Here is a 26,045-nt window from a genome sequence, read left to right as displayed (position 1 = left end):
CCACCACCGCCCGGCTCCAGAGCGTCTTTTATATTGCCATCTTTGTTTCACCACCAAGTTTCAAAGAATGACTTCTCTAAGTCCATTTTAATTTTTACAACTTTATTATTTGATTACACTTACTTTTAAAAACAGTAGAGAAACAGATTAAAAGAAAATAAGAATTACTCAGTATCTTTTCACAAATACAGTAACAGGGTTATGTATATTCCCGTCTAGTCTTTTTTTTTTTTTTTTTTTGGTACATTTACACACCATTTAAAACAAAAAAACAGAATCATAAATGCTTATACCTTTTTCTTCATTTCATAGCACAAAGTGACCATTTCTTCACGAGAAAACATGATTACCACTTGATTGCTCCATAGCTTAAGTATAACGGAAACATGTTACATCCATCTAACTTCTCGATATTCAGAAGGTTTTGAGTATTTTGTGATGACAGGTAACAGCCATTACATGTGATTCTTTGAATCTCCCCTAACTTCTTAAAGTACCAAAGTGCATTAAGTATTTTTAAGCCTCAGATGTATTGTACCAAACTGCCCTTCAGAAACATGGCGCCAATTTACAACCATACAGTCCCGTTTTCAGCTCCTCTCCCTGCGTCAGCCGTGCAGGGAAATGGGTGTTCTCACCAGACTTCACTGTTGTCAGTTTAACAGGAGAAATGATTGACAAGGTTTGGGGCTTTGTCCTCTTACATTTCTGCAGGCCGTTGTTTTCCTTCTGGGTTCTGGAGGTGGGGGTATCTTGGAGTGCAATGTTTCTCTTTCTATGCTCTTCTTTCCAGGCAAAGGCATGAAGACCACAGAGCTGCCCTGTTTTTGTTCAAGCAAAATTCCCCAAAGACTAGAAGTAGTCAGTCTCCTTGTGGCGGCCATGTTGTTTTAGTGTCTTGGTGGTAAAACAGAACTCTGGGCCATGTTCTGAAAGGAAGGAAGGAGGAAGCAGAGATGAAGAGCTAGGGCTGCAGAGAGCATGCTAACAGCCCCAACACTTCTCAACAAGTGAAATCAAGAAAAAACATGGACATTTTTTGTGGAGTATAGTAAGGATTCATGGGACATATACTTACTATACTCTCCAGATAATTCCTGTGTTCACTAAAATTTAAATACCACTCAGGAGGACGGGCCAGATGGCTCCGGGGGTAAAGGTGTTCGCCACCAAGCCCGATAGCTTGAGTTCAATCACCAGGACCCACATAGTGGAAAGAGAATCAGCTCCTACAAGCTGTTCTCTAACCCCCATGTGTTTACTGTAGATTTTATACGTCTACATACATACATACATAAATTCTAAAAATGTCGATAAAGAAACAAAACAAAATAGCAACAACACTAACTAGATATGGGACTTTAGGAACAACTTTTAACTCTTGGTTTTTCCTTTTCTTTCCGACAAATGAGGTCGGTACTGCTCAACTCAGGGAACTGCTCTGAGAATCACACATATCCCTCCACTTTGACAGGCATCAGGGCGTACTGTATATACCCTCTCCCAGCCTGAATGATCATTCACACAACCCCCACCCCTTATCCTTACATTACTGTAAGGTCACTGAAGTTTTAATATGTCTCAACTGGCAATTCATCATCACTGGGAGTCGCTGGGCATTCTAAATTTTCTGTTTTGTAGATAGGATTTCACTATGTTGCCCTGGTTGCCGTGAAACTCACTATGTAGACCAGGCTGCCCCCTGAATTCACAGAGATTTGCCTCTCTCTGTACTGCCATGCCCTACAGCTGGGTTTTGTTCTAATCTGGAGCTTGACACACAATGGGTAAACGGGTGCTTCTGAAATGAACTAATGAGTGAATGAATGATACACATTTCAGTGCTATGATGACTGAAAATATGATTCAGGGTAAGAATTATAGTACTGGTTTCCTTATTATTCCAGAATGGAGACCTCAGCACTTAATTCTGTCTATTAACCCACTTAAAAGTGCATACTTACAAAACCATACAACATCAGCTTCAAAAACATCACTGATTTATGTGGTTGATATATTGTGCACCCCAATAAACTTATCTGGGGGTCAGAGAACAGAACAGCCATTATATTAAACATAGAGGTTAGGCAGTGGTAGCACATGACTTTAATCCTAGCATTCCAGAGGCAGGGTCTGTCCACATCTCTGTGAATTCAAGGCCACACTGGAAACAGCCAGGCATGTTGACACACACCTTTAATCCCAGGAAGTGATGGTAGGAAGCAAAAAGGTATATAAGGCCTGAGGACCAGAAACTAGAGGCTGTTAAGCTTTGAGGCCTTTAGCAGCAGTTCAGCTGAGATTTATTCGGATGAGGACTCTGAGGCTTTCAGTCTGAGGAAACAGAATCAGCTGAGGAGTTGGTAAGGTGAGGTTGGCTGTGGCTTGCTCTGTCTCTCTGATCTTTTGGAATTTACCCCAACATCTGGCTCCAGGTTTTCAATTAATAAGACCTTTTAAGAGTCGTTTTACAGATTTATACATGTCTGAGCATGTCTCAGATTCCTTTTTAAGGAACTGACTTTGTGTGTGAAACCATAGTGAGCGGAAGGTCAGCAGGAAGACGGCAAAGTTCGAAACTGGATCATATCGTGTGAGGCCAACACTGACTCAGAAGTGGCCACAGAGGAACTCAAGTCAGGCCCCTCAGACAATGGTTTGTTAGAAACTGCTTAGTTCAAATCATCATTTTGTAATCGGTAGATTTATTTTTACCTTGTGCCCCACCTCAAGTTAGGAAAATTACAAGGTCTTTTTGTCCCTCAGCCGTGATAGAACACTTCATGTGAGGAAATTTATGTACTCATTAAATAAACATTTATCTCCAAGGTATCCAGTGTAGAAACCAGTAGGGGTGTCTCCTCTCAGGGAAGACATTATATGAATTACAACCTTCTTGGCTTTCCCAGTCCTAAAGTGTGAGACCCTATGGTCACAGCGGGGTGCTGCGGCCTGTTTGCACCAGTTCACAGGTACCACATTCTAACTCCTAGGTGGCTTCATGATGGCTGCCCTGAAGCATTCCATTCGAGACAAAAAACACTATTAATCATTTACCACTGTACAATGCCTCCACCATACTGAAACTGTGGCTCATTCCTGAGCTCCTAGGAGGCAATTCAGGTAGGGACAGCCTCTATCACCCTGCCCCATGCTCTGTCAGTGACTGTCAAGGTATCCAAGAGTACAGCTATTTGAGGACACCTGGAGGTACTTTCTCTTTAGATTTAAGGGAAGCTGAGGCTTGAGGCTCCTTGCTACCCTGGTTAATCAAGAGCCACAAAACATCCAAATAAAAACGACACTTTCTCAGCTTCCCAATCAGTTTAAATTATATCCTTAGGATGAAAACTGTAGTTGAAAACCTACCAATCTGCAACTTGTCATCTGCTTATCATTATTAACTAACTGTCTTAGTTTCATGTAACATATTTCCTGCTATGGTTTTGTTTGATATAGTAGAGTAGAAGTATTGGCTGCAAAGGCTTGTCTACACTCTGTACGAATCTACCCAAGAGAAAATAGCTTAAAACACTAGAAACCATATATATGGAGTACACCAGCCTTCTGAACCAAGACATAAAGGTAACTCCAGGACAATGTACAGAACCTGGGACATTAGATAACAAACCTCCCACCCCAGGTACAGGCACTCTCAGTCAGTAGAGGGAGTAGTAATCAAGGCACAGAAAGTTGCTGAAAACAACAACCAAATGCTGACTCGCACAGACTGCATAAGGAGAGGGACCACATTTGAAGAGAAAGCAAGAGAAAATGTGATGAAAGCCACAGAAGTGACTGCATGTAGGTGTGATGCCACTTACCTTCAGGTTACGGAGCGTTTCTGACCATTCCATTGACCCTATATGAGGTATGGTAGTAAGAAGTAAACTTTTGGCTTTGTTGGCATTTTCTTTCATGGTCTTTAAAACCCCATCCACTGACACCTTTGAGAAAGAAGAGCACAGGATTTTATTAGCATGATCTGCTTCTCACAGAATAACCTACCCGACCAAGTTCCTGTTTTGCTATGGTGTCAATGTTTGTGTCCCTTCCAAACTCATCTTTAGGAACCCAATCTTCCTTTGTGAGGGTGTCAGGAAGGGGGACTGAGGAATTGATTAGGTCAGGCCAGCAGTGCTCTTAGGAATGGGGTCTGGTATCACAGTGAGCCCCCGACACCAGCTGCTGGGGTTTAAACAAGGATGCCCCCATAGGCCCATATATTGGGAATGTTTGGTCTCCAGCAGGTGGAACTGTTTGGGAAGGATTAGGAGGTGTGGCCTTGCTGGAGGAGGTGTGTCACTGTAGCTCTCCCTGCCTTACTCTTTCAGACCAAGATGTATGTTCTCAGCTACTGTACCAGGGCCATAAATACCTGCCTGCTCCCATATTCCCTGTCATGATGGACAGGGACTCATCCTCTGAACTGTACACCTCCGGTAAACTCTTCTATAAGATGTCTTAGTTATAGTTCTTATCATAGCAATTTAAAAGTAACTAAGATACATTATGCGTCACATGAATTCAGTGAGAATATGACTACAAAATGGGTCCTCGCCAGACAGAGCCATTGATCTTAGAGTTCTTAACCTGCAGAATTATTTAAAAAAAAAAAAAGCTTTTTTTTTTCCATCTAGGAGCTACTTTTAATGGGATTTTCTTATAGCTGCCTGAACAGACTAAAACAGACCTTGCTGTACAGTCTGCTCATTCCAAATTCAGTCCCCCGAGCCCAAACACCGCTCTTCATTTTAGGGGGAAGGCCTTAGAGCACCTCGACTCTATTTCCGAAAAGCCTGAGAAAACATCACAGATGACAAGAAGCAGCAGCACCTGTCCCCCCCCCCCCCCCAGCCTGGTACATAGAAAAACAAATTCCAGCCTAAAACTTGCTGTACTGGATAACCAAACATGAGCTAAGTATTCTAAAAGCACATTTTTTTTTTTTAAAGAAAAAAAAAAAATCAAAAGAATCAAAGTATCATCTTTTTTGACTCCTAGATAACGAGCTGGCAGGTAACACCACAAAGTAAACCCAAGAGCCCAAAGGAAAAAACACACCAGGACAGAAAAAAATTCCAACCCATTCTGTTTCCTGTCACAAAATAGTATCACGATGCTCAATTTCCCTTCCATGTCTTAGACCCAGCTGCCAATGTGACACAGAGACACATGCTATTAAGATGAAGCTTGTAGCAGCCACAGTGTGGGAGACTCAACAGGACAAGGCCCTGGTTCCTGGCTTCCTTTCCCCTCTTCCCCGTCCTGGTTTTTGTTTCGTTTTAATTTTAAAACTTAATTTTATTTTATGAGGCAGGCTCCCACTGGTGTTGAACTCATGATTCTCCTGCTTCTGCCCTACCATGTTCAGACATGTACCAACTATGATTGGCATCTTAGTTTCTTTACAAGAAAAAAAAAAATCACCTTGAGGACTAGGGATTTAGCTCAGTGGGAGAATGCTAGCCGGAATAAATTAGGCCCTAAATTGGATCTCAGAAACTGTGTGTGTGTCTATGGTATGAGCATGTCATTTAGGATATTTAACTAGGAACTACAATTTTGCTTGCACATATGAAATAGCAATTGCAATTAATTACTTAACTACTTCCTGCAATGTTTCTGGATTAAAATTATGGGAGCACAGATGAACAGTATTGGGCATAAACTGGCATGATGACTGGGCTCCTAAGTGCTCATGCTATTATCCACCCTTGTGTATGAATGACTGATTCCTAAAGGGGAAGCTGACCATCAGGCCCAGAGTCCTTGCCTTGCTTTATTCCATTTGTAAGAAAGCCAAGATTCAGGGACACGTGATTACATCTTTGTGTCTCCTAATCCAGATGGCTTCTACAAACACCAAGAATGTGGTGAGAAAATGTGGGTACCACAGGAACAGAAGCTCTGCTACAGTGTGGTATACATGCCAAGGTACATTTTAAGTTGAGCCATTAGATGCAGGGGCTTATGGTAGCCAGAGACTTACCATTTATTTACACTCATTTCCAAATACTTTTCATGGGACTCTGACTTCTTTTTTCTTTGTTCCTGTTGCTGGGTTCCTTTCAAAATCCCCTTCCTATTGACCCTGTGACTCACAGCAACAACCTAACCCTCACATAGAGGTGGAGTGCAAACCGCCAAGGTTACTTTCTCTGCACGCCCACTCCATGGAGTGACCGTGATAACACAATGCTGTGAATCAGCACTCTCCTAACTGACTCTGGCATGCCTCCCACAGGCCCACATTTTGAGAGACTGGATTCTTTAAGAGGCAGTTTGTAGCTGACAGAAGTAGCTAGTGGATTGGGCTTTTGATGGTTACACCCAAGCCCTGAATTCTGACCCTTCTCTCTGATTCTTGCTCCTCCTCAGTGTGAACAGTTGTTACCTCTCTTTCCTAATGCTGTCAACCTTTAATACAGTTCCTCAGGTTGTGGTGGCCCCCCAAGCCTAAAACTGTTTTCGTTGTTACTTCATAACTGTTAACTTTGCTACTATTATGAATCATAATGTAAATATCTGTGTTTTCTGATGATCTTAGGCAACCTTGATGAAAGGTTGAGAACCACTGCTTTAGGAGGCTGGGCCTGGTGGGTTGTTGCAGGTAACTGGGATGATGGTCTTGGAAAGGTACTGCCCCATCCTTGTTGAGTCTAGCTCTCTTTGCTTCCTGAGTGTGACACAGGAGCTGCTATGACAGTCTTCCCTGCCACATGAACTAGCTGAAACCTTCTGTCCAAGGTCAGAGTCATAACGAAATCACTCCCATCTCCCTGCTCCATGTCCTGGCTTCATGTCAGAGAAATCAAGTTAAATAATTTGTTGAGTGTCACAAGGAAACTGAGGTGAGTTTAGACTACTCCAGAACCCCGTCGTGTCAGCACAATGACATGGGTGGCTGTTTGAGTGGATGCCGTGTGTGTGTGTGTGTGTGTGTGTGTGTGTGTGTGTGTGTCTTTTTTGTGGCACCTCACATGACTAGTCCTTACCACACGCAGAACTTAGTCCTCTGCTTTCCAGCCCCCAGCTGGCATAACAACCCCCTCAGTGGAGGCGTCTAGCTTGAGACTGAGCATTTCCGGCAGGAAGCAATTTGCTGCCAGGAAGTGATGGGAGCTAATGGTCCCCATTAATTGGAAGCAGCTTCCCTACATCATGAGGCTGGGAGTAGCTCGAAACGCTGCCAAGCCAGATATAGTCAGCCTCAAAACTCTCCTATAAATACACAGCGATAAAACCAAAGAACTGGGATTCACTTTTGGGCAGACAGACGACAAGACCATGCATGCGACGCAGTTTAGTGCATAACTAGATGGAGAGACAGGTGCTCTCTGAGACAGCAGCCTTCCAGAAGATTCAGCACCTCCAAATGAATGTGCTCACTCACCTCTACACTTCTAAATCATAATTTTTCTTACCTTCTCCATTTTAAAATGAGACAAATGACCTTCTGTTTCCCAGTTGAAACAAAAGATTTTAAGAAAAAGGAGAAGCTTAGAATAAAAAAGCCTGGCAGGGCCTTGGTGACTTGAGCCTGTAATCCCAGCTACTTGGGAGAGAGAGGGAGGGGGAGTGCCAGGTTCAAGCCAGGAGGGGAAACTTAGTGAAACCTTGACTCAACATAAAAAAGCAGATTAAGAACATGGCTCAGCGATAGAGTACTTTAGCATATGCATGGGCCTAGGCTCAATTCTCAGTACTGAGGAAAGAATTAATAAAGGAGATTTTACAGGCCTATCATTAACACACAACACAAAACAAGAGATCTTGATCAAGCTGATAAAAAAAATTATGTGATCAGAAGAAAACTGCTGGGCTGGAGAGACGGCTCAGAGGTTAAGAGCACTGGCTGCTCTTCCTAACGTTCTGAGTTCAATTCCCAGCAAACACATGGTGGCTCACAACCATCTGTAATGAGATCCGGTGCCCTCTTCTGGCCTGCAGGCAGGCACACATGCAGGCAGAACACTGTATACATAATAAATAAATAAATCTTAAAAAAGAAGAAGAAGAAAACTGCCAATAGCCTAGAGATTCAGTAAGAACTATCATTTCTTCGTACAAATCATGATACAGTTATGTTTTCGCTTTTGAATTAAGAGACCTTTCAGGAAATGTTTATCTTCAGAAGAGGGTGGGAAGAGAGGAGTGGGTAGAGCCATGTGTGGCCATGGTTGTTACCGTGGAACCAGAGTGATGGCTTCACTGAAGCTGATGCTTTCCATGATGAAAATGCTGTCTTGGAAGGCCCACCATCAGTTCTAGGACCTTCAAGTCCTGGCTGGGCCTTGCTCCGCTCCCTGTCCAGTATCCCTCATTGACGGGTCTGCAATCCTTACCACAGTCCACGGCCCTGCCACATCTCATTCTGCCCTCTCCCTACTTCTGCCTCCTCTGGGTGCCTCTCAATTCTGTCCATCTTTCTCACCACACTTCCAAGCAGCACTCACAGACTTTAAATACTTGGTCCAGGCAACTTGAAAGACTCAGCACTATTCCTTCATAACCCTTTGCTTAGCCGCTGTAGTTGTTTGAGTAGGAATATATACAAGCTCATATAGTCGAACGGTTGGCATCCGGGAGTGGAACGTGAGAGGGATTAGCAGGTGTGGCCTGGTTAGAAGAAGTGTGCCACTAGGGGTGGGCTCTGGGGTTTCAGAAGCCCAAGCAGGCCCAGTGGCTCTCTTCCTGTTGCCTGGGGATCAGCATTTTATCCGCCTGTGCGCTGCCATTCTCCCTACCACGGTGACAACAGACAAAACCTCTGAACATACTAAGATAACCTCCATCTTCCACAAACAGAAAGTTGGCCCCTTAAAGAATTTGCTGGCATAGTCTTAGGCTGAGCACAGCATCCAGCCACAGTACATTGAAAAGGATAGGGACTCAGGGTTTTCTTTCTACTTTTTCTTTCTCCATGAAAATAAGCAGAATAAACAACAGCATAAGGAAACCACACACAAAGTATATCCTTACCTTTAAAGGCAGGCCCAAGCCTCAATGGTTCTCAACACATCTACATGCCTACAATGTCAGTCACGATTCATTCTCAGATAAGCACCCCTTCACCTCCCATGGAAGATCTATCTTCTAATAGGAACTATAGGAAATATCTTATAAAGCCTAATGAAAACTTAAAAATGCTGTAGAAAGGCCTTTCCCAAGATGAACCCAAAGAAAATCAACGAGACATTCTTTTAACAACTCATGACACACAGAAGCCCATACCACACATGATCAGAGGAGATTCCCACTCACCGCTTCTTCATGCTCCTTCCAACAATCATAATCAGTTGCCATGGCAATGCTTGCATAGCAAATTCCAGCCTCCTTGGCAAGCACCACCTCTGGAACTGTAGTCATATTGATAACATCTGCACCCCAAGTGCGGAATACAAAGCTTTCTGCCCGAGAGCTGAAACGAGGTCCCTCAATTGTGACTATTGTCCCCTTTGAATGGCATCGAAGTCCAAGCTTCTTGGCTGTTTCTATGAGGACCTGAAAAAGGAAGAACCAGTCTCAAATCACACAAACCTACACGTGGTACAAGGTTTTATTTTTCTATGATGCTTAGCAAACTAATCACCTACCACAGACGCTTACTACAGTGTCCTGAGGGAAACCTGGATCACAGAAAGATACTGTCTAGCTCCATACCCACACACCCCTGCTGTCCAGGTCCGCTGCACACAAAACAACAGATTTGGATCTATGTACTTGAATCTCATTCCCTTGTGAAGAACTTAGAGAGGCTAAGCCGGGGCTTCAGTCTGGACTTATGTCATAGGTTTCTATTTCCATTACACTTGCTTAGCTAAGGTATCACTTGTCACGCACAGATCAAAGTGCTGGCCAGGTGCCATCTTCCAAGGTGCAGGGCTGAATAGTCACAGACTCTGTGGCCTTCTGCATAACTTTGTAGAAAGTCATTTTTCTTTAGCTTGCTGCCCCTCTACGGCCATATGGTGAAATGAGAATGGTTGTCCTGATTTTTTCTGTCCAGAGATTGACTTACCTGGGCATTCATTACTTATTACTATAAGGGCCATACACAGCTTTTTTTGTTTTTTGTCTTTTTTAAAAGAAACATTAAAAGTTTCATCAGAAACCTTCCTGGGGTTGGAGAGATGGCTCAGCAGATAGCATGTTTCTGCTTAAAATAACTGAGGGTGGAGGTATTATTAGCAATGGGAAACAACTCCCCGTGAAGCCACTGCATTTCAAAACTAAAGCTGAGGGAGGAAGAGGGATTCCTACTCAGCCAACTGCAGTAGATAGATCTTATAATTTATTCTGGTCTATCTGTCAGAGACTACAAACCTCTCTTGTTTTGGGGCAAAACGGTTCAGCCATTGGGATATGGCACACTCCTCTGGCGCCGCAGTGACTTCCATCATAGAAGGTCTGAGGCCTTAGGGATGTCCTAGAAAGAGAAAGTGGTCAGGTTTTGACTTCTGTCACAGTACCGTCTCTGTCCTCCGAGGGTGAGTGAGTCCGCAGTGTCTGGGTCACTCCACATCCAATAGCTCTAGATAAGTGAAGGTAATTGTCTCAGAGCATTTTCAGGTTTGAATCGGGCTCTTTTTAGCTCTGGGCAGGTTGCAACATGCTCCTAAGCAGGAACAAAAGTGTACCCATTTGAGACTGTTAAGTACACCTCATTGGGACCTCAGGGAGGGCGGGTAAAACCCAAAGTCAACCAGAAACATTTCATCACCACAACATAGGCAGAAGACTGCAGACTGAGCTCAGTGTGCTGCTGCCTGGACTCACCACTTCCCAAAACTGTGTCAGACTCATTTTATTTGTTAGCTTCTGCATAAATGTAAATTGTCAGCACTGACTCAAACCACACCTAGGTCTCCCTAAAATCTTAAAATTTTTTTTTTTAAAAAAAACAATTGCTTTGTTTCAGTCCATACAAGGTCCTAACCCACATTTGACTATCATATCTTTAAGGTAAAAATAATTCCTTTTTCAACCCTAGTCACATTTTTCCAGGCCATTGATCCTCGGAAGAAAGCAGCTAGATTGTCCTGCTCCACAGGGAACCTGTCTCCTTTCTCGGCTTGCTTCTCAACGCACTTTAACAAGATCTCAAGTTTTTTATTTCAAGTGTTTTGCTAGAAATCTTATTTGGAATTCACAAAAGATGGGCAAAAACAAATTCACTGCCAGCTCACTCAACTTCTTTTCTGGAAGCTTTCAGAAAAAAAGTACAAACTGCTTTTTATGTGCATTGATTTTTCTAAACTTGAACTTCTGAGTAACTGAGGGAAACTGCACCCTGCTGCTCCCAGAGCCCTTTCCTACAGAAGAGGAGTCGAGGGAGGGACGGGACACAGGAAAGCTGAAGGCACAGAATAGCTGGTCTTTATCCAGGAGCGGCAGTGGGGCAGAATGGAAGATTTTTTTTGCTGGTTCCATTTACACAGTTGGTATATCTATGTCACACTCAGTGACGTTAGCTGGCACTCAAGTCACCTCTCTTGGAGAGGAAGAAGGCCCACCGCTGTGGAAGAAGGCAAACCTCATCTCTACAGTTCTTGAGTTTTTCTCATGTGCTTGAAGAAGACGTCAAGAGCAGACCCAGCTGAGGCTGAGGACCGGGCCAAATGACAGATCTAACCTGCACCAGCTGGGTGTTTCCCGGAAGGAGGAACCAACAAAACAATGCTGCTACCTGTCACCTCCAGATCTGCTGCTTGGCATTAGTCTGTGATGACTCAGGCTGTATCAATGTCTCCACTTGCAAGTGGGATTAGGAAGCAGAGACATGAAAACCTTGAGTAGCTATGGCAGCAGGTGTCCATGCAGGAACACCTATCTCTTCCACGTGTCCACTGCTTCTGTCTCTCCATGTCTCTGCCCTGTGGCAAACACACAAAAGAACATGCACTTCATCGTGCTATGTTACTGGAGACTTGTTGACTGGTCTTGTTCCTAATGGAACAGTTTACATTTTTCTTGCGAAATGTGAAGGTATCTAGTTACAAGTTATATAGTTATAGCTAATTCTGCGTAGTTTTGATTTTCCCATTTTCTAATAAAGTATAGTATTAGCCAGGCCTGGGGCCATATGCCTTTGATTCCAGCATTCAGGAGGCAGAGGCAGAGGCAGGTGGATCTCCCAAGAGTTCGAGGCCAGCCTGGTCTACATAGTGAGACTCTGGCTCAAAGAAATAAAACAAAACATACAAAGACAACAACAACAAACCCAACAACCCATAGTGCTCATTCTTTTCTTTATAAAGGCATTAGGAGAAATAAGTCAATTGAGATGCCTTGACAACTCAGGAGAAACATCTGAAAGTCAGCTGCAGGCCAAGGACCCAGAGAACTTGACCTTGCAAGAGACATCATGGAAGAGAGGAAAAGCAGTATTAAAATCACCACTTCACCCCTCAACAAAGATACACCTGTTTGTGGCATCCGCACCACTTACTTAAGCGTCATTGTGTTCAGTGAAACAGTTGATGATCAAAAACTAAATTGCTATAAATGCAATTGTTTACATAAACCACAGCTGGGAAATGTGCAAGGCACCCCCAAAGGAAATCTTAAAGCAAAACATGTGTCATCTGTGGAACCCCTGACTTCCTGTGAGAACCTGTCAGAGAAACTGAATCTCTAGGCCAAAGTCTGGAACAGTCTTTCAGACAGCCTCAGAAAAGAGACTGTTAACAAAGGTGAAAGGTCACTTCCCATTTCCAACCAAGCCAGCTCATCTAGATTCAAAATTATAGATGAACTCTGTCATTCAATCATTGGCTGAGTGATATGGCTTGAATTTTTTTTTTTAAACCAAATATATCTTGTACAAACTCCTTACCCCTCAATTTCCATCTTTGTCCGTTTAAAGCAAAATCCTCACTGCTACATATATAAGGCTCACACAACCTTTAGATTTCTATGTGGAAATCCTACCCCTTAAGGTCATATCATCAAGGAGGCCCACAGCACCCTCATGACTGGTACCAGGGCCCTTTCAAAAAAAAAAAAAAAGAGGATCCAGGGAATGAAGTATACAAGGACACAGCAAAAAGACGCCAAGAAAGCCAGCTCTTAGACACCAGATCTTCTGACACCTTTCCCCCGTCTTCTCAGTCTTCCAACCAAGAAACCTCTGTTGTTTAGAAGCTAGCTAGTCTACAGTATTTTGTTATAGCAGCTGAAATACACTAAAATATTTGCACACATGCTCAAAGATGGCAACAGCAACAAAAATTTCAGCGGCCACCCCTCAATAAACTTGGGTGCAATCACATCTCAATGTCACACTTGGGTAACGCCTACCCACCAGATGCCCACACACTTATCCCCAGAAAATATGATTATTTTACTCTACATGGCAAAGGGCAACAAAGGCAGCAGATGGCTAGTCTGAAGCTGACTTCAAAATAGAAAGGTTATTCTTGTTCAATTATGCGGGAACAATGTCACCATTAGAGAAGTCCTTACATGTGCAAGAGGGCAGCAGATGTAGATGTCAGAGGGATGGCAAGAACCTCATCCATCATCACTGGCACTGGATGGATGTGGGCCATAAGCCAAAGAGTATAGGGGACAAAGGATCAGGACAGGGACTCTACCTTAAGCACCTCCCAGAAAGTAGTATGGCTTTGCCAACAGCTTTTTTTTTTTTTTTTTAAAAAGGTCCAGTGAAACTCATGTTAAACTACTAACTAAATAATAACAAGATGATAAATTTGTGGTGAGCCCCTAAGTTGGTAATTAATTTGTTACGGCAGCAATAGGAAATTGATACACTTTAGTTTGATAAAGGATCAACCCAGTATGACTTCTATAGCAGTAAAGAACTGCTGTAGAAGGTCTGCTGTCTCTACCAAAGGAAGAGATTGTTTTGCCTCCTGACTAAACACGGATGTTAGGGAATGACCACCAGGCTGGCTTTACTACTCACTAGCTGTTTGCTTCTGGGAAAAAAAAAAAAATCATTCTGATCTCTGCCCCTTAGATCTTCCAGTTTTTAAAAGTAGGGACAAAGCCACTTCCTCCCAAATGTGAGGGTGAAATGAGGTAATACAGTGGCTGGCACTGGCCACTGCTGCCCATGGAGCATCTGCTTCTGCACTCTCTTCTGCCAACACGGGAGCCTGGCATTTTGATGGTCCTCAAATCAAGGAAACCGCTGAAACTCCTTGAGGCTGCCAAGAAGGGGTAGATGCCATTCTAGCTTTGTTTCTCTTGCCGACAAAATAACTCTGACAACAAGCAACTTGGGAGAGAGAGGGATTTTGCTCACAATCCCAGGTTATACATCTCTGTGGGGAATTCACAGTGACAGAGGCTTGGGAAAGCTGGTCATATTACAGGCATGTAATGATGCAAAGAATGCATGCCTACACTAGCTTGCTCTTGGGCAGCTTTCCTCTCTCGTATTATTCAGGACCCCTGCCTAGAGAATGGTGCTGCCCACAATGGACTAGCTATCACTACATAAATCAACAATCAAGGCCACCAGCCACAGGCCAACCTAACCTTGATAATACATCAGTGAGACTCTCTTCCCAGATGACTCAAAGTTGTGTTGACCATTAGAACTAAACTAACCAGCACAGGTGGTTACAAAAATCCACAAACAACGCTCTTTAATAAAAGAGTGAAGGGGACAAATCAGCGCGCACAGTCAAGAGAGATAAGCCCAAGGTAGTCTTTCAGACGCAGAACAGGAGAAAAAGCCAGAGAAAAACTGACCAGTAGGCTGTTTCTTAAGCAGAGACGCTTGGATTAGCCTGAGGGTATGTTTGTTAGATAATACTCTCCCTTGAAGAAATTCGGAGTTAAGAACACACTGAAGAAAAAAACAAACACCCATCTTCTAGGAAAGACACTTCTGTGGTGGTTTCCGAATACAGCCTCTGTGCCCAGCAAGCCCCAGCATGAGAGAGTGCACATGAGTCAGTTAACTCGCTGCAAAGCAACAAGGACAGTTTCTGGGGAAGGGATTCTCCCGGTTCATGAGGATGATCCCACTGCTCCTGTCTCAGGAGCATTCCTCACTGACTACAGTAATAACACCAGCAACAACAAGAACAAAATAAAGAGGAAGAAAGAAGAAACCACCAATACTTCACCTCAGTGATGAGAGACTTCTAACTGGCGGTGGGGGGATGGGGGGGCGGTGCTGAGAGATGATTCAGCAGTTAAGAGCACTTAAGATCTGGTTTGGTTTCCAGCACCCACGTGGTGGCTTGCAACCACCTACAACTCCACTTCCAGGATACCCAACTCTTTCTTCTGAACACTGAGGGCCCAAGACATGCACGTGGTGCCCAGACACACAGGCAATACATCCATACACATAAACAATAACAAACATCTTAACTCTGATAGGGGTAGTGAAAAGAAATCTGGTACCATCTCCTTAAGGGTTAGGATTTAAACACAAAGTCTGAGGGTCACGGAAGAACAGACCACAGCAACAAGGATTTTGCTCAAGACTCTGATAGAAACAGTGATTTAATCTCAGTCTGAACACCTGTAAGGGACAATAAGGAAAGAGGGATGCACTTGCCAATACTGTTCTTGTTTCCTAAATGTCCCAGACTTGGTCCAGGCCAATGGAAGTACTTTATCTGGTTGTGTAATCCCTGCCCCGGGCTGTTTACTCAGAAACAACAGCCATACACAGGGATACTCTGCAGGAAAAAGCACCACTCCGTGTTAAGCTTAGGATTTGCAAACTGTAAAAGCGGGGGGGGGGGGGGGGGGGGGGGGGGGGGGGGGGGTGGCCAAAAAGGCTTTGACATTTTAAACTCTACCAACAGGTCAGAATGCCCTTTTTTAAAATGTCTGTTTCTAACAGCAGTGATTATATTTAAGTAACTGTCAGGTCCTATGAGCAGGATGTGACCCTTTCTTTCATATGGAATTACTCACAAGTAACTTGACTTGCTGTTCAGAAGACAAGATGTGATTACATCATAATCATTGGTATTCTTCTGGAAAGAGGGGAACAAGCAGAGGTTCAGGGCTCTCTAAATATAAATGTACAGAAGAAACCATTCCTTCAAAAGTGCAAAGAGATCTCGAAGCACAGACCCACAAGTTGGAACAAGTCACATCCAATGATAAGAAGGTCTAAGAAAATAGCCAATCGGAACATCACCATTTCCTCTTGTGAAGCTTCTGTTGCTCAAAGCCCTGAAGGTTCGTTCTGCTTGCGGCTGCTTCTGGGTTTATGCCACACATGCAAGAAGATAACGGAAAAGTACTGAAGGGCTGTTAGGCGGAGAAGGGGAGTACTATCTAGAAAGGGGGCAGGAGAGAGGGAGTGCTCAAGCCCGCAGAGACTCAATGATGCAAGAGTAACAGAGGGTCCCGAGTGTCATGAATGAGCAAAGGGCCAGAAGACAATCACAAAATCTGAGGTATCTCAGGGGGTGGGTAGAACTGGAAACATGTGGATGAGATGACAGACTTGAGAGTCACCTGAGTTTAAATCCCCCAGGGTTCACTTGCTACCATGGAACAGCATCTATTTATCTAGGTCTCCTTAAGCATAACTGGGCGAAGGAATACTGTGTGCCTGCAACTCACTGACCACAGCACCTAGCTCGACAGCTGTTTTGACAGCAGGACATGTGGTAGTACTGTGAAGAGCCAGAGATAAACTAGGATCCAGAGCAGGATAAAGACAAACTACTTCCGGGGAGCTGTTGACCTCACTTTAAGCACATCTAGATAAATAAAGGAGAGCATGGGACACATGTTACGGATGGAAGGGAGTGGGAAGGCAGAGTGGAAAGGCAGGTAGTGAGTGTATGCCCAATAGTATCTGCTTCCTTATAAAATCAAAGGTGATGGTCTCAGCACAGCGTGAGGAAGACCCACAAGAAGCAGCAGGGACAGGATGGTCCTGTCTGCCCTTGCCTGAGTGGGACAGAGCAACGCAAGGGCTCCCTGAGGAACTCTGCTTCATGCATCTCCATTCTTTCCTTTTTCATTTCAGACAGGGTCTGTCTCACTATGTAACCCAAGTACCCAGACCATCCTCGAACTCATCATCTTCTAGCCGTGGCCTCTTGAGGGTTGTGGTCACACGTGCAGGTAAGTTGCTCAACTCAGGAGTCTCTGTTTCTAATCATAGAAACTATCTACACTTCTCATGAAAAGAGGCCCAACCAGGCACGGACACCAGAGCATACCCCCAAAGGACCATAGCCTTAGCCTATAACGTCATGGGGGAAGCCCAAGGCAGGGCGGCATCTCTGGGAGGGGGAAATAAACAGGCATAATCTATCAGCCCATTTGTCTACTGCGGGACTTTCCTGATGAGTCAGAGCGTAACGGCAAACCCAGGCCTCTCCTATTCTTCCTGCAAGAGGATAAGCTGGAAAAGAAATCTTGAGAGCACACAAAACCCAACACCCTTAGGATTCGGAAGGAGGTGAAGATACTGAAGGACAAAGGCATCTGAGGGAAGAGCCAGCAAAAAGGTGGGCGTCTGCGCTGCACGCTGGGCAGACCTCTGCATTCTTTAAGCAGTACCTCATCAGGGTCCAGAGGTCCTACTGGCCAACATGCTAACCACACTTCAAAGAAACCATGCGGGACTGCAAAGCACGCTTTGCTTTCCTTGATCTTTGGGGTCTGGGGCTGCATTATACTTTTCATTGTAAAACAAACCAAAACAGTCTACGGTAAAACATTCCTGATAAAGTCAAGTATTAAAAAACAAAAGAACACCACCTCATTTTCCTTCTCGCTGGCCCTCTTGTTTCAGCTGGTATTTGGAAGTTAATGGCACAGGGAAGAGAAGATACACATAGAAATTGCTGGGAGCCCCCATCCCTGGGCCTCTTGAACTCTCGAATGGCAGGACTGGATGACATTTCTCCTACCCAGACAGCAGGATCTGGAACAGTATCTGACTGTGATTAGTAGAAAACGGAAGGAACACGTGTCACAAGTGACATAGGAAGAGACAACAGAAGGCCTCAGGCTTTGATGAAAGCTAGGCAGGGGACTAAACAAGGAGAAGGCAGGGCAACTGCACCGTTAAGTTTCTACATCTGTCGAAGCCTCTTCGGAGAAATCTGCCTTGTTTACTTACACAAGGCCCCTGCCAAGCCCCAGGTAGGAGGAGCGGTACCATCACGTGTCGGACCTTCATGAGAGGCCCCATCACAGACACTGGCGGGCTCAGAGATATGTGTGAAAAGAACTCTTACCAGGGCTGGAGAGATGGCTCAGCGGTTGAGAGCACTGACTGCTCTTCCAGAGGACCCACATGGCACCTCACAACTGTCTGTAACTCCAAGATCTGACACCCTCACAGAGACATACACGCAGGCGAGACACCAATGCACATAGAATAAAAAAAATAAAATAAAAAGGAAAAGGAATGGATCCTGTGTAGTGAGAAGTCGCTGCAGACCCCATCAGCTAGTAAGTGGGGTTCACACAACTCTGCGAAAGTGACACTAAAGATCAGAAGACGCTGGGATGAAAGCACACATGAAATTCAAGGACGAAACAGCATCTAAAAGCCCATCTGGAGCCTTGAGAGCAGCTGAGCCATCTTCATCCACACGGCAGGCAAAGCCAGAGTTGGATAAAGTTGGAGGAGGGAAGGCATGCTGACTCCCGTGTGACAGCTACCCACCCACCCCCACTTACACAACAGGCTGCTTTGGTTCCCCACAGGTGGCAGGTTAAAGGCCACTCCCCACCCACACATGAGGGTATGCACCATAGGAGACAAACCTCAAATTATAGACCCTGAAAGGTCCTTTTAAAACAGAAAGGCCCGACAAGATTCTCTTAGACCAAGTAAAAGGCCCTATTCTTTTCCCTTTCAAATGGACTGCTTATTAGACTACCAAGAAAAGAAAACAGCACAGTGGGTATGCTGAAGAAGATCACTGGTCTGGTGGGACTGGCTGTACTAAACACTCCACGACACAGGCTACCAATATTAATATTGTACACAAAACCTCTAATGTTCTTGATCAACTCCCTAAAAATCCATCATCTAGAACAGATTGTAAATGAGAAGCTGGGCATGCTCAGAGCAGAACCAGATGTTAAAAACCAAGGCCACAAGCGCCAGGATGGCTAAACAAGGAGTCTGTTAAGAAAAACTTACAATAGAGATCATGGGAGCCTTGAGCGGAAAAGCCCGACTCCAACCTGTGGGAATAACCAATATAGTCAATTGTCTTTGACGGCTTGAAGGGAACAGGATACAATTAAATACAATTAAATGTTCTGTTGTGTTAAAAACAAAGAAAGAAGAAAAGGAAGGAAGGAAGGAAGGAAGGAGAGAAGGAAGGAAGGAAGGAAGGAAGGAAGGGAAGAAGGAAGACATAGAACAAGCCCCAGCTTGAACCAGATTCTGTTTTCAATGGTCTAATGACTTGTGGTTCTGACAATGTGGACTTTCTACAAGGCAGAAGAAATATTCATCAAACTGAATACAGTAGGAAGCTGTCACCATGGAGATCTACTGGGGACAAGACTCATATGGGTTCAGTATGAATCCCTGTTTTCAGTCTGTGCCATGCATGCCTTGAGGACATGGACACGAAGGCGTGAGGCTGACTTTGACTGTGAGCCCCTCTTAAAGGCATTAGATTTCTGCTCTAAGAAGGAAATATACATCCTTGAAAGAGATTGACAGGTTAGGAGCCCTCGTCAGAAAATAGGGTCTTTGTTTTCCAAAACTCTTTTCCCATCCTCACATACAACATTTCAACCAACAGGGTCAAAATCTGGGTGGGGGGAGGAAAGGGACGCCTGGGTGAGACTGTACTGAGCAAGGGAGAAAGCACGAGAGCCAGGGTGTGCTTGGGGTGTGTGATCGGTTTCTTCCAGGACCCGAAGAGGTGCTTTAGGCATTTAAAGAGAACACAATCACCCTTTAGATGTCGCTAAGGTGATCACAGAAAGCAAAAATTTGTCTAGAACTTTAATACCAAAGACACCTATTCTCTCCTTATTTCCCATGTTTGAGAGTAAAGTCAGAGTCAAGCTTCCTGATTCTTCCCTTGCCCCGAGCGAGCTCCTGCCCATACTCTACATTTCCAGAACCCACCAGGTAGTTCTGACAAATTGAGGATACAGGTGTGGCAGGTTCATAGAAATCAGATGTGATTCTCATATGAAATTTCCAGTGGTCACATTAAAAAGAGGAAAGAAAGCCTTATCAAACTTAATAGACCTAAAATTTTAATCACTTGCAATTTCACTGTAAATTAGCCTCGGATGCTTGTAGCTGGAGTTTTCTCCAGTCCTGCCTGGCCCACGGTCAGGACAAATCTCTCACCTGCCAGTCCCAGTCGCTCAGACCCAACCGAGTAAACACACAGAGACTTAGATGGCTTACAAACTGTATGGCCGTGGCAGGCTTCTTGTGATCTAGTTCTATCTTAAATTAACCCATTTCTATAAATCTATACCTTGCCACATGGCTTGTGGCTTACCAGTATCTTACATGTTGGTACTCATGGTGGTTGGTGGCTGGCAACGTCTTCTGCCTCAGCCTTCCCAGAATTCTCTTCTCTGGTTGTCCTACCTATACTTCCTGACTGGCTACTGGCCAATCGGCACTTTATTTATACAGTGATATCCACAGCAGACGCTTGCTAGACTCTTTTACCAATATTCTCCCTTCTTAACAAATGGATGCAGAGACTGGGAGGCAGTTATTAAAGACTCTCAGCATTTCCCTGCACTGCCCTGAGGTTGAAACACAGTAACAGGCATGTAGCTACAAGGAGAAGTGTGGTGCTGTAGAAAGGCACAGCAATGCAGCAGTGAAGTCAGGGGCCATGTGACACTCAGAAATACTGGACTGTAAAATCGTAGGAGAAACCAGGAGCCCAAGATCAGACTGTGCGGGTGCACAGTGGGAGGAGGGTCTTCCAGAGGGAAAGACCACGGGGGCTCCAAGGCACGGGATCTAGCAGTACAGTGTAGGGCAGGCCACCTGTGCTTGGCCTTGCAAGATAGCACTTGGAGGAGTGGTCAGCACTTGCCAGCATAGTTCGAGGTACCACGATGGGGAGACCCCCTTGAGAGGGGGTTGCTATCTTTATGGCTAGGCACACCAAAAGCTCCTTCATTTTATACCTCAAGTTCTCACGCTTCTTGTTAATGGCTCAGCACGTAGCCAGACCCTGAAAGTGTGTACAGGTCCAGGAAACTGGCTGTGACTTGTATAAGTTTGTAGACATATAAACTTAATATCTGTAATTTTAATCACTAATATATAAGCAATATAAGTGGAGACTTTATGGTAAATTATACTCCCCAATGCTAGCTACTGATATAAAAGACATGATCTTCACTGCACAGGGAAGTGGAAAGCAATTCTATTAAAAAACAGTGTTGAACCTTTGGGCATGAGATGAACTGTGTAAAGACTCATTCATGTGTGCATTAGGCAGAGAGTAGTGTGGCCAGGGTTGGCAAAGCAGTCAATGCCTTGCCTGTAAGGACTTGCCTGCTCAGTGCAGGACACCTTGGTCTGGTCACTATCCTCACACACAGAAGCTCAGGGCTGTGTACATGCACTGGTTTCTCACACACACAGGTCCACTGAAAAGGGTACCTTGAATATGAGGGGCAACCCACCCAAGCAGCCCAAACTTGTGGCAAGCCGGAAGGACTGCAGTCTACTTCCAGGGTCTACACACCAAGGTGACTGGTGTGAATAGAGCTCTGCATCCATATTCCCTGAGCTCATGCTAGTAGGCAAGGTGGAGTAGGCTCAGCCTCCATATCCTCCACACAATCTGGATGTAAGTAGTACCCACTTCCCCTTCACCCTTAAACCCAGAAAGACCCTACCTCCTCAGCAAGGAGCAATATATGACCCTTTCTTTGGATCTGTTCTGTTGTGTGTCCCCCGAATCCCACCTGCTGCCTTTTTTGAGACAGGGTCTCACTATGTAGCCCTGGCTGGCCTCCCAACTGCTGGGATTAAAGGTGAGCACCACCACATCATGTCCTGGCTATTCTTTTTTATTTTTATATTTTCCTTTTCTTCCTGTCCTGTTTTTCTTCACTCCCCATTTCCATATACTTTAACCTTACTAAGTTTTATTTCCTTAGTATGCCCTATAAATTATTCTTCTCTTTTGCTGTAGATACACGTCTTTGTTTTTATATCATTCAAACGGTTTTTCTCGCCACTGAATCAACTAGATACTGAGCACTGCCCAGATGACCGACTGTTCATGGAGAACTCTAACAAGCAGACACACCTTTCCCAACAGATAGCAAACATTAAATAGATACATTCACATGTGCAATCTATAATGTATACTCAGAAACAGAGGATAAAATGTGTGACAAAGGAAACAACCCATGAAGAAAATATAGTGACTGTGAATATATATGCACTGAGTGTTGGTATATCTAACTGCATAGCACAAACACTCACTGCACATAAAAGACAGACAGATCCAGATACTCAAACAACAGATGGTGTGAAGAGTTTCATCAAAAGACATCATCCAGGCCCCTAACCCCTTAAAAAAAAAAATCAGCAAAGAAACCTCGGAACTAATTATGCTATGGATCAAACAGACTTTATAGGTAACTACAGGACAATCGATTCAACAGCTGAGGAATGCACATTCTTCTTGGAATTGTCTCCCCAGGAACCACATTTCAAGCCACAGAGCAATTGTTCCCCAAATACTAAGAAAGTAAATTAATTCTTTGTATCTTATCAGCTCATAATGGAAAAAATATTAGAAACCAACAAGAGAAAATGCAGAAACATTACCCACATGGTAATGGAAGATGGAACAACATACTTTTCAACAATCAGTTGTTCATCACAGGGATCATGGAAGGAATTAGAATTTTCCTACACTCAAATATAAACACAACTTACTAGAACCTGTGCGATTCAGCAGAGAAAGTTCTAAGAAGGGGTTTGTAGTCATGAATGCCTGTATTCAAAAGTAAGGAAGGTAGCAAGTAAATAACCCAATTGCACCAGGGTCTTAGAAAAATGACAATAAGGCAGATCCAAAATAGAAGAAGAAATAAAAAGATCAGAGGAAGCCGTGATCTGATTCCTGAGGAAGAGGCCAAAAATACGATGGAAAAGACACTTTCTAATAAACAGTTCAGAGAAATGGGACAGTCACATGTAAACACACAGAAGACAGCAACTGGAGCCTTCTCATCTTGCACAGGCACCACACACACAGTCAATTCAAAAGGGATCTAAACCTCAGTATCTGACCTGCAACCCTGATGGAGGAAAGAACACTTGGAGAAACAGGCCTGGGGAGGCAAGGCCTTCCTTCAGCAGGACTCAGAAGGTCATAGCAATGGGCAAACAGGACCACATCCAGCTAAAAAAAGCACACATACAACAGTCAAACCACCAGAAAGTGCTCACAAACTGGGAGAAAATCTTTGCCAGCCATTCATCTGGCAAGGAATTAAAAATGAAAATATACAAAACCTAAAAAAATTAAATAAATAATCCAATCCATAAATGGGGAGGGGGGTGTGAACTACTTGGACATGTCTCTCAAGCAGAAACAACTAATAAACACACGTTCAACATCTTTAGCCATTAGGGAGACGTCAATCAAAAGCAAAGTGGGATTCCATCTTACCTTAGTCAGAACGGCTCTCATCAAGAAAGCTGGCAACAAAGCTTGGCAGAGATGCAGAGGGGAGAAAATAAGCCCTTTCTGACTGTTGGTGGGAATGTAAATCAGTCCGGCCAACATGACAATCAGCCTGGAGGGTCCTCCAAGAAAGCGACTACAGCAAGACCCAGCAAGACCTGTCCTTGGGCATACATCTGAAGTATCAAAGTTAGCATATTACAGAGACCCTGGCACACCCAGCTTTATCACTGACTATAGCTAAGTCAGAGAATTAACTCTGATGCCCATCCTCAGATGGAGAAAACGTGAAATACTGACAACCAACACAGTCAACCATACAAAGACAATGGTCACTTGCAGCAAAGTGAGTGAACCCGTGGGAATTCTGTGTGGTGACACAGAAAGACAATGCACATGAACTCACACAAACAATCTAAAAAGACTCAGAAGTGCAGGATAAAGCAGTGTTTACGAGAAGCTCGGGAGACAATTAATTGGCCAAAGGACATCAACTTTCAATTAAGCAGAAAGAGTAAGTTTTGGAGATCTCCTATATGGCATGGTGATGTGGTATATCTATTATATAGTGAAAATCAATGTTTGCATCCACACTGATTTGTGAGGTATATATGTGAGGTGATAGGTGAACATATATACAAATCACCTGCAATGCCCACATATATCAATTATGTTCACCAATATAGAATTACTATTTGTCAATTCAGTTAAAAAAATAAAACCCCTACAAGGGAAAGCTTACAGTGATTCCGTGTCCTGCTCCCCCTGCCCATGTTTCCCACACATCATCCCCCAGAGCTGAAAATGGTGAGCTACAAGACCACTTACCCCTTACCTGTCAATGAACTGATCGATGATGACCATGTCACCAGGCTGGATCTCCTCTCTCAAGGACCCACAAGCTGTGGTCACTATGACATGTGTACAACCCTCTTCCTTCAAAGCCCAGATGTTCGCCTGGTAGTTGACTTTTGAAGGCATGATGGTATGCTGTCTCCCATGTCTAAGGAAGGAGATTGAGGAAGGACAACAGTATCATAGCAGGCAGTGACGAGGAAACAGAGGCCCCTCCCACCCCTTCAGTCAACTGAGTAAACCAGGAAACTGTTCAATTTATTATTAGCTCCTGCTGGCTTTGGATGACAGACCAGTGAAAGACCAGCTCTTTCATGACCATTGTTATGGCTTAACTGAATCAAAGCTCTTCTCTCTCTTCTCTCTCTCTCTCTCTCTCTCTCTCTCTCCCTCTCCCTCTCCCTCCCTCCCTCCCTCCCTCCCTCCTTCTCCCTCTCTCTCTCTCTCTCTCCAGGGTTTCTCTGTGTAGCCCTGGTTGTCCTGGAACTCCTTCTGTAGATCAGGCTGGCCTCAAACTCAACAGATCTGCCTGGCTCTTCGTCCCAGAATGCTGGGATTAAAGGTGAACACCACCATGGCCCAGCCCTGAATCAAAGTTCTTGAACTGTAGATCCAACCTCAACCTGGATCACAGGCTGTGGCTATACTTGGAGATAGGGTTCTTTGCTGTTTTTGAAAGAAAAATTAGTTTTGATTTATTTCTCAATGTATTGTTCAATATAGTGTCATTTTTAATGGCAAAAAAATTTGGTTCTGCTGACACCTGGTAATACTACGGAGAGCTACTACTTTCCCCAGGAAGTAGTAAATGGATAGAAAGGAAAAGCACAACTTTCTAGATGCAGGACAACTTAAACCACAGGCCCAGAAGGGCCACAGCTTCCATATGGAAAACGGCATGGACATTTATTAGTTGCTAATAGAAATGGGGAAGGAGACATGGGGACATGTCTGTATGTACAGTACTGACAGTACTGTATGTGCTGTAACAACAGTGGGCAAAAAGGGTTAAGAATAAAAAAGGGAACTGGCGGGCAGTGGTGGTGCATGCCCTCAATCCCAGCACTTGGAGGCAGAGGAAGGTAGGTTTCTGTGAGTTCAAGACCATCCTGGTCTACAGAGTGAGTTCCAGGCCAACCAGAGCTGCACAGGGAAAACCTGTCTCAAAAAACCAAAAAGACCATTATTTTACTCAAAATTAAATTTTTTAAAATCTTTCTCTAGACGAAAAAGTATAGCCGGGCGCTGGTGGCGCAGGCCTGTAATCCCAGCACTCGGGAGGCAGGTGGATCTGTGTGAGTTCAAGGCCAGCCTGGTCTACAAAGCGAGTTCCAAGACAGCCTCCATAGCTTCAGAAAAACCCAATCTCGAAAAAAACAAAAAAGTATATATATATATGTTTATCCAAAAATGTTTTATACAGATGTTTCTCAAATATGTATCCAGAGTATATATATAACATAAAGCATTTCTTCTGTTAAGACTATTCATCTAAATTTTCAATTTTCTTAAAAGTAGTGCATTAGTTTTCCAAATATAATTATCTGACATCTT

At 44.0% G+C, this 26,045-nt stretch overlaps 1 protein-coding gene across 1 annotated transcript in view; it reads right to left on the bottom strand.

The window, feature by feature from the left end:
- Positions 1–259: 259 nt before the first annotated feature.
- The window catches only part of LOC118577088 (methylthioadenosine phosphorylase), a 39,540-nt gene continuing 13,754 nt past the window's right edge, over positions 260–26,045 (bottom strand). Inside the window, exons 4-8 of the mRNA XM_036177087.1 lie at positions 24,472–24,639; positions 10,330–10,432; positions 9,268–9,507; positions 3,825–3,947; positions 260–929 (exon numbers count right to left, since the gene is read on the bottom strand). Of these exons, the coding sequence (XP_036032980.1) occupies positions 891–929; positions 3,825–3,947; positions 9,268–9,507; positions 10,330–10,432; positions 24,472–24,639 (673 nt within the window). The 3' untranslated portion in view covers positions 260–890. The remainder of the gene's footprint in view (positions 930–3,824; positions 3,948–9,267; positions 9,508–10,329; positions 10,433–24,471; positions 24,640–26,045) is intronic.

This window comes from Onychomys torridus, chromosome 2 (genome assembly GCF_903995425.1).
Source record: "Onychomys torridus chromosome 2, mOncTor1.1, whole genome shotgun sequence".
NCBI classification, from domain to species: Eukaryota; Metazoa; Chordata; class Mammalia; order Rodentia; family Cricetidae; genus Onychomys; species Onychomys torridus.
This window is presented reverse-complemented; position numbering and strand designations above follow the sequence as displayed.